At 54.6% G+C, this 9446-nt stretch overlaps 1 protein-coding gene across 2 annotated transcripts in view; it reads right to left on the reverse strand.

Annotated features, from left to right (window-relative positions):
• Positions 1-5097, reverse strand: part of KCNAB1 (potassium voltage-gated channel subfamily A regulatory beta subunit 1) — a 60061-nt gene extending 54964 nt beyond the window's left edge. Inside the window, exon 1 of one of the 2 annotated variants that reach the window (XM_042042206.1) lies at positions 4498-5097. In XM_042042206.1, the coding sequence (XP_041898140.1) occupies positions 4498-4769 (272 nt within the window). In that variant the 5' untranslated portion in view covers positions 4770-5097. Of the gene's footprint in view, positions 1-1715; positions 1952-4497 lie in introns of those variants that run through there. The other variant, XM_042042207.1, reaches the window with a different exon arrangement.
• Between the last annotated feature and the right edge of the window lie 4349 nt (positions 5098-9446).

The raw sequence follows: 9446 nt of genomic DNA on the forward strand, positions 1-9446 counted from the left end.
CAGCCCTGGGCAATGCCAGCTACCCCCACACCAGTCCCAGAATCTCTCATTAATTGCATTTTTCTACAGCTTAAAAACTCCCTCTCCATCAGGTTTGGGGGTGGAGTATCCAACCCTACAGAAATTTTCTCCCCAAGCTCTTTGCAGGTTTCTCCCCCAGGCTGGGCACATTTTGGTGCAGCGGAACAGAGAGATGAACATTGCTGTCAGCTTTTGGGTGATGCCTTTCGGACCAGCCTGGTCCTGGGTCAGGATGTGTCCCTGCACCAGGGCTTTTGCAGGACAATCTGTGGAGGATGCCTCAGACAGGGGATCACAACCCTTCATGGGAACACTGTGTGCTACACTTGTGCTCCTCAGTGAGGGCACAAGTTTTAAATCGTGTCTGCACGGACCAACACCATGGAAAGTGCAGGATCAGAGAGAAACGAGGCAAATGGGGATTTTTCTGTGGGTACTGACACCAACCTTTTCAAACACAACTGCAATGTGGGACTAGGATCATCAGAAGGAGCAAAGGGATTTCCCATTAAAGGGTGGCGAGTTTCCAGGCCAGAAGCCCCAGTTAATGAGAGGATCTCGCTCGGGGACAGCAGTGCTCCTGCCAGCCTGGGAATTGCTCCTGGCACAGCTCTGCTCCGAGCATGGCATCCCTGGGATGCCGATCAAGCCTTGGGACACTCTCCCATTTCATCCCCCCAGCACTGTGGGCTCAGTTCCCTCTCTCTTTCCGGGCTGCGTAACCCCAACTTGCTCCAAGGGTGCCCAGCCAGCCCAGCAGCATGGTGGCACAAAGGCCTTTGCCATTTCTCCTGGTCCTGACTCCAAGGCTGCTCTTTCACAGCCCCACTCCTCCCTGGACACTGTCTCCAAACACCACCAAATTTCTCCATCCAGCAGTGAAAGCTGGGACACAACTGTGCTGGATCCATAAAAATACCAGTCACGGTGTCTTATTTCAGTTTTAAGCTCAGACCAGCCACAGGCAAAGATCAACCTCTTGGGAAAGCAAATGTTTCTAAGAAAATTTGCTTTTATTAGAAGCAGAGAGAACTTGTTGACTTTCCATACAGGATGTCATCCTTTTAAAGCGAACCTCTCTGGCAGCAAAGCACAATGACAATTGCTGGACTAAGCACGCCGATGTCTTCTTCACCCACCATCCCCAGCCAACCCCTCTGTCCCCAGGCTGTTCCAGCTTCCTGCATGGGTGACACCCTTTCCCTTGGACACCCTTTCCAAACCAAAAGCCACATATTTCCCAGCCTGAACCCAGCCAGGGCTTTGGGCTCTCAGTTCTTTTGCTCCATTAGGAGGGTGAGGGTCTCAAGGTTCAGCTGAGCTGCAAAATTCAGTGTGATTTCAGTGTTCCAGGCCAGGCTGGACGAGGCTTGGAGCAACCTGTTCCAGTGGGAGGTGTCCCTGCCCATGGCAGGGGTGGCACTGGACGAGCTTTTAGGTCCCTTCCCACCCAAACCATTCCATGATTCTGCGATTAACGTTAGAAGAGAAGGATCAAATTCAGAGTTTGAAGAGAAGAGGCCACATGCATTCAGCTTTGCTCGAAGTCATCCTAATTCTCACAGTGCCCAGAAAAATCGGAGAAGTCACTGAGGGGCTCAGCCGCTGCCAGCCCACCCAGAGGCGTGCCCGGGTTCCTCCCTCAGCCCGGCTCTCCGGGCGCTGCGGAGCAGCCCAAGGCTGTGCCCACCTACCTGTACCTCATGCCGCTCGGGGCGCGGGTGCTGTCGTGCAGGGACAGCCCGTGCAGGTGCAGGAACCTCTCCAGCTGTTTCCTCTCGGCGCTGGGGCTGCGCGCCCCGGGCCAGCCGGCGGCGGGGCCGTGCGCCCTCGGCCCCCGGCTCACCCTGCGGCCCCGCGGCGGCCCCGGCTTGGGCGGGGGGATGTCGGCACACGCCGGCTTGTACAGGTGCATGGTGCCGCCGGGGCCCGCCGGGAGCAGAGCCCGGAGCCGCCCCCGCCCCGGCGCTGCGCTGCCCGGGACGAGCCCGGCGCTCTGGAGGGGTTTTACTCCCAGACATTCTTTACATCAGTGCAGCCGGCCCGTTTTGGTTGATGCCCAGGATGGATTTTGGCCAAGATCAGCAATCTTGTTCATCTGCTGAGACCTCTCATGGGCCAGTACTCCAAGGGATGAGGGCTGCTGGTGGGAATAGAGCACTGACCCCATTTCCCAGGTCTTATATTTAGATAATGAGAAATATTTGCTTGGGATTCAATCCAAGGCCAATAAACATAAACCAAATACTCTCACAGGGTGTATTTCAGGCCCTGGGCTGGCCAGATGAACACTGCAGGCATCTCCTCTGCAACTCACTAGAACATCTTGTCTTCTCACAGGGCACTGCGAGCTCTCACAGCTGGGGTTACCTGGTCTGGGAACTTCCCCAGCATCTGCAGCCTCCCGGGGTGTGACAATTCATATGAATTAAATTATGATGTTAACAATGATTTCACCACTGCTAAACAGCAAACAAAAAGGTTCTGGTTCACAGACTCACAAAATGGTTCGGGCTGGAAGGGACCTTAAAGACCATCGTATTCCAAACTCCCCTGCTGTGGCCAGGGCCACCTTCCACTATCCCAGGCTGCTCCAAGCCCTGTCCAACCTGGCCTTGAACAATCCAGGGATGGCTTTTATGGTCTTCATCCCTGCAACACCCTGAAGGGCCACAGTGACCTTTTCTGGCCACAGCAAACAATCCCGACAAGGTGTGGTTCATGCCACTGAGGCAGATGTCTGAGACTCTTCTATTTTCAAAACTCACCCCATTTCAGCCCCAAATACTTCAGAAAAATAAGTTAAATAATCAGGTGATGGATGTATAATGAACTCAACTAATCCTTAAATCTTTCAAAGCAGATAAAGAAAGACTGATCCCAACCCCAGAATATATTTGAAAAGCTCATAATTCAATGTCACAGAGGGGAGTTTGGCAGGGACTGTGGGATTACCCCGTTATTCTTCCTGTGTGACTGTCGGATCAGGGCACGGGTGGCCCTGGGTGTCCCCAGGAGGGTCCTGCCCAAGGATGGGGGTCCTGTTCCCACAGTACTGACCCCATCGTGGGGTGCAGGGGGGGATTTCAAGCCCAGCTCTTTGCAGCCCAAGGACACTCAAGGGAGGGCAGCGTGTCCCGAGGCCGTTCCTCGTAGGGACCTTGTGTTTCCTCCCCGCAGTGTAACTCCAACGCTGTACCTGTGATCTCTGCTGCAGCTGCCTTTGCTTTTACATCCTGCCAGCCCCAGCTCTCTGCTCATCTATAATGCGAGGTGAACCAGTGCTAAGAAATATTTCTGCGAGCTCCTCTGAGTTTTTTGGACACAAGAGTTTTGCTGGAGTATCAGGGTCTTTAGACCTGGATCAGCATCTTTAGAAACTTAGCTCTCCCAGAAGTTATTCCCCAGCACTTTGCTTTTATGGTGCTGTTCCAGCCCCCGGGTGCGAACCACGGGCTGGTGGGGCTGGTGGGCACCGGACCCAGAATCTGCCCCCTCCCAGCCCTCAGACCCCTCGTGCTCCCTTCAGGCGCTTGTGAACATTCCTGCATTAATACCCACTTGCTCCTTCTCTCCGTTTTACTCCCTTTTCTTTTCACTTATCCCCTTCCTAATTTTTATTGCCGTGACATTCTAACTCCTTTCTTACCCAAGCGCATCTGCAAGAGCTCGGTTTGTGCCGGGCACTGCAGGCATCCCCATCCTGCCTGGGATTAGGGACGATCTCGGCCGATTCTCAGCTGAAATCCCGGCTGTTACCGAAGTGAGGTGAAGGAAACCCCCGGAGTGAGGTGAAGGAAACCCCCACCCTCCCTCGCCGGTCCCAGCGCTGCTCCGAGCCGCTCCCGGGGTGCGGCTCCTCGGGACGGGGACAGCGGCACCCCGGGCAGTTCCTGCTGAGGTTCGATTTCAGAGCGGGTCTGACCCCGCACAGGAGATGGGAGACTCGCACGTCTAATTTCCACTAATACCAAGATCCCCTTATATTTTTTTAAAGGAGCAAGATCGGATTCTGGAGGCTACGACATTTAAGACCGATGGGATGAGAGATGCAACGGCTGCAGGTTCCCCCTCCCGGGGGGCTCCTTCCCAGGCTGAGCCCCGCCGCTGCCCGGGCAGGGAGGGGGGGACAGGGACCCTCCTGGCACCCACACCGTCCCTGCTCGGCAGCAGCAACTTTTCAACTCTATTCAAGCAAAAGTACAATCACTTGGACAAATTAGAAACAAGGCTCAACAACCACACGCAGCTTGTGCTGAAGAAGTTGTGGGAATCAAGAGACAAGTTTGCAGGATATTCAGCTCTGTAAAGCGTGAATAACCAGAAAAATCAGACTTGTAAAGACAAAGACCTTTCTATTATTATTACTATTACTATGATTATTGCTGCTGCCGTTATTACAACCACTATTATCGCGACCATGCCGGCCAGCAGCATTCCCGAGGGCAGCGTGCCCCGGGAGGAGCAGGGACGTACCTGTGGGGCATGCCGGTGGTGTAGGCGATGGTGTACTCGTGGGACAGCTCGCACACGCGCAGGTACCAGTTCATCTCCAGCTCCCGCAGCAGCGCCAGGCGCCGGGCTCGCTGCTGGGGCTGCCCGGCCCGCGGCCGGCCCTCCTTGCTGCTCTCGGCCGAGCTCTTCAGGGCTCTGTCCCTGCTGCCCAGGGACAGCACCGACTGCTTCCTCAGCTTCAGGGACTCATCGGCGCTCTTCCCCCCCACGGTCCCCGTGCGTGCTGCCAGCATTTCTTGTCCTGCCTCGGTGCGACGGCTCCGAGCCGCTGCCCTCAAATCATTGAAAGTGATTTCAGCGCGCACGTTCTCCCTCTATAACCTCGCGCCGGCCACAAAGCTGTAATTAGAGACGTGTCTGCGGGGCTTAACCAGAAAGAAGAGCTGCAACCTTCTCATGGAGACATCTGTAGCGGCTCCCGCATGCCAGCGGCTCCGCAGCCGGGGCGGGGGACAGTCCCCAAACGCATCGCACCTCCGCTGGCCCCGGACGGACAAGGGATTTCGGTGGAGGCTTCTGGAAAACCCGGCCGGCTCCCCAGCGCCGTAAACATCGGAGGTGAAGTCCCACGTGTCACCTTGAGGGCGAACCCTCGCCCACGTGGGCTGGCCCGGGCAAATTGCGGCGCTGTTCGTGCCGGCCGCGACCCGGAGCATCCCCGTGCCCATCGCTTGGCCACGCTGGCGCTGAGCCGGCCGCTCTGCACTCCTGCTCCTCCTCCCGCAGCTCCTCGGGTCGCCCCATGCAGCAGGGACTCCCATTCTCCAAGGCATCTGTAGAAATTTGGGGATTTGGTCACCCTTAGGATGAGAACAAAGTTCGGAGTGTTCCCGAGCAAACGGTGTTTGGAAAATGTATGAAAGGGAAGACACCGGAATCGCATTAATTCCCATCTCCGGTCTGAAATGTAAAAGCTGATACAGAGATTACAGCTCTAATCACAGCAGCCACTTTGGGAGCGCGGGCAGAGCCGTGTGCCGACAGAGCAGCCAGAGCAAAACCCCCTCCAACACAGCGGCATTTTAAAGCCATCGCCTCAAAATCATTGTAATCACCCCAAAGCAGAGCCGTCACCCCCCTGCGCCCCGCAGGGTCTCCCGGGGGTAGGGGCCGGCTGGAAGGATTCCTGGAATCAGGACAAGGCGAGCTCGGGGGGTCTCTGGTGCCCCACCTGAGCCTTGCAGATCCCCAAGGCTGGAAGCTCCCCCAGCCTCTTTCCAACACCCATCCCAACGCTTCCAGGCTCCAAGCAGTGCCCGGTGGCCCTGCCTTCCCCCAGCGCTTCCCCGGAGGGTTTGGGTCCCCGCTTCCCTCCGTCCCTCCCCCCCGGGCACTCCCGGCTGCGGCCGGGTCCCCTCTCAGCCAGGTGGGACCAGCTGGGCTCTCACCACCCCCCGGTCCGGGGTCTCCCCAGCCCTGGGGACCCTCTGAGCCAGACCCAGTCGGGGGTGAGGTGTGCTGGGAGCCCGGCAGGGTCCGTCCTGCTCTGCAGCCACACACGGCTGCTCACCGTGCTTCCAGAGGAGTTACAGGACAACCCCCCCCCCTTTTTGGCTGCTTTTCCAGAAAGGAGTTCCATCACCTTTAGGAATAAATCCTATAAAATGTACCTCCGACAAGAACTGGTGCTATCCGACCTATTTAGCAGACATGGCACTAAGACATTCACTGGAAGTTTTGCAAAACTCTAAAAAAACGACTCAAACTTTGAGCTGTTAAAACATTCCAGCTCTGTGCCTGATCCAACGTGTTTCCTCCTTTATCCTTAAAGTCTTTCCCAGAAAGAAAAAGGTTTCCAGCAACTCCAGAGCCTTTAAGCCAACCCTGAGCAGTGAGGCAGTGCATACTTATTTTACACGTGCTCGAGTTGAAGCCTTGTAAGATCCTTCAGGTCCTTCCGTGTGGAAGAAGTTGGTTATCACAAGTCAAATAAAGTTCTCAAAGAGCTGCATAAAAGGCGCATTGTGCTTCCTCAGCCTCCCGTGTTTGTCATTCCCTTAACCACAGAAACACCCCGCTGTTCCCAAAGACGCTGAAAGGTATCAGTCACCTCAGAGGTAAATTAAATTAAAGCAGCTGCTGGCGATTTGTCCCTCTCTCAGTGGGGCATTGTTGGGGTATCGCGGGCCATTGTGCGGCTGGATGTTCCCTAATGTGGCACTTAGGCCAGCGGATATCGTGTCCCGGGTGATTCTATAGCCTGGCGCGTAAGGAGAGCCCGGCTCGCCTTATAAAAATTGCAGAACGATTGATTTCCTGAAAGCAAAGCTGCCGTGAAATATTGATACTGGAATCCTCGGTTCCCAGCGCCGCGGGCATCCAGCGGGACACGCCGGAGCGCTGGGGACAAGCCCACCCCAAAACCCTCCAGCTGCCGTACCAAAAACAGGAGCAGGGTGTGATGGTCGGGTGAGCAACACTTCAAACTGATCCCTGCTCAGGGCTGGGGGCTCCTCCTGCCTTCTGTATTCCTTTTATAGTCCTTTTTCTAGGCAAACATCTGTTAAAGTAATATATAATATTATAACTATGCATTTCTAACTTATCTGTACACTGTATAAACATACAGAAATATGTTTAGGAGCTCATTATGAATTATAACTGATTATTATATTAATTATATAATATTATAGAACTTATATTTATTAATAAATTACTCCAGGTTTTGAAAATTTCTCTGTCTCTTCTTAAAACACTTTCTAAAATTTGATTTTTATTCCAGCTGCAGTCCCTAGAGCTGCACACATAATAGGGGAACCACCTCCTGCCGAGGGGTCTCCCAGGGACGCCCCTCTCCTGTCCCCGCCCCGTGTTAATCTCCTTGTGCCCAGAGCAATGCCCTGCATTTACAGGGAATTAAACACAATCCTGAGCTCCTGGAGCCAAGGGAGGGCCCGGGAACACCGAGGGACGCAGAGGGACACAACAGCCTTAAACCAGCCCTAAAACAGCCCTAAAACAGCCTTAAACCCCCAGTGCTGTTTGTGCCACTGGTTTTAAAGCAGAACATTTCAGTAGCACCCAGCCTGGAGCCCCCAGGATCAGAGCTCGGGATTAATCCATTTTCCACTGGCTCAGGCACCCTTTTAGCCAAACCTCCTGTTTTCAGATGTAAATAAGAGAAGCTTCTAAAGCCCCTGCAGCAGCTGTTTTCTGCTCGGGGAAGCAGGAGGTCGCCTGGATGAGTTAATGCACACAGGGCCCCTTTTAAATCTGGTTTAAAATCTCCTAAGCCGTTTTCCAGCAGGATGTGCCGTTCCAGTGACACCTCTGTGCTGGCCAACAAGGCGCCACAATGTCACACACAGGAAGCCCATCCTGACTTCCTGCACCACAAATTTATTTTGATAGAGTGGAGGAATGGTTTGGGTGGGAAGGACCTTAAATCCCATCCAGTGCCACCCCTGCCATGGCAGGGACACCTCCCACTGTCCCAGGCTGCTCCAAGCCCCAATGTCCAGCCTGGCCTTGGGCACTGCCAGGGATCCAGGGGCAGCCCCAGCTGCTCTGGGCACCCTGTGCCAGGGCCTGCCCACCCTCCCAGGGAACAATTCCTGCCCAATCTCCCATCCATCCCTGCCCTCTGGCACTGGGAAGCCATTCCCTGTGTCCTGTCCCTCCATGCCTTGTCCCCAGTCCCTCTCCAGCTCTCCTGGAGCCCCTTTAGGCCCTGGAGGGGGCTCTGAGCTCTCCCTGGATCCTTCTCCTCTCCAGCTGAGCACTCGCAGCTCTCCCAGCCTGTCAGTGTCTCATTCCAGAGTAAAGGAATGCAGGACACACAGTCTGATCCTGCAATTCCCCAGTAATTCTACTAAAACACGTTTACAATTCATCCTCTCTCAGAATGATTTCCAAATCCACCCCTGTTCTGCACATCCCACAGCAGCCTCTCAACATCTGTTCCCCACATTTTCTCAGCTCCGTACCCGCACACCCCAAACCTCTGCACACACAGACAGGATCCTCTGGGGACACACAAATGAGCAGCAGTTAATCACCTGGAAGGCCCTGTTTAGAGAGATTTAAGCAGAAAACCCCAAGCCTTGCCCAGGTACAAGGATTTGGGATGTAGATGTCAGTGATCCGTAAGCAAACCAAGGAATTTGGTCCCACAGGAGCCCAGTCATTCCCACCTCCTGATCCAATTAGCCATGGAGCTCAGGCTCTGCTGCTCCCAGCTCTCCTCTGCTCCAGGTAATTGAAACCCCATCAGGGAAAGATTCATTAAGGTGTTTAATTGGGTTTAAGTGGCTCACCCTGCTCTGACAGCGCTCAAATGTGGTGGCTTATGAACCTTTGCTCGGCCAGCAGGTTTGTGCCTGGGCATCCTCAGCAAACATGCTTCCACAGCATGGAATCGTGGTCAGCCCACTTTTAAAGGACCTCTAAGATCTTGGAGTCCACCTGTTAACCCAAATCCTGAGAGCAGCCCCTCGGAGAGCTCCCAGCTGCCTCCCTGAAGGGCACCAGGTCACAGCAGCCTCGAGTGAGCCAATCTGCTGAAATTAAAATCTGAAGTGGAAGTGGCTCTCTCCAGCCTTTTATCTTCTCCAATAATTTCTAGATGGGATTGTAGGGCCAAAGGCCAGTCCCAGCACACCCAAGTGAAGAGAAAAATTCCGGGGTATGTTAATTACCTCTTTTTTCCCTCTTTGCTGAGTTCAGGGAGGTCACTCACGAGCAGCTCTTCTGGGCTTGCTCTGAGTTGCACCAAGTAGTGACCCAGCAACCCGTGATTAGAAAGGGGAAAGTTTTCCAAGGTCAAGGAGAGTCCAGGCACTCAGACCTCTCTGGAGGTGCGTGGCTGCGCTGGGCAGGGCTGAAGGAGGCCTGGGAGCCTGACGATCCCTGACCTGCTCAAACAGCACGAGAAGGTGCAGAGCCACCCCCACGCTCTTTACTTTTCTGCA

This window comes from Corvus kubaryi, unplaced genomic scaffold (assembly GCF_017639235.1).
Source record: "Corvus kubaryi isolate FWS band 111438036 unplaced genomic scaffold, C.kubaryi_AGA036_p1.0 37397, whole genome shotgun sequence".
NCBI lineage: Eukaryota > Metazoa > Chordata > Aves > Passeriformes > Corvidae > Corvus > Corvus kubaryi.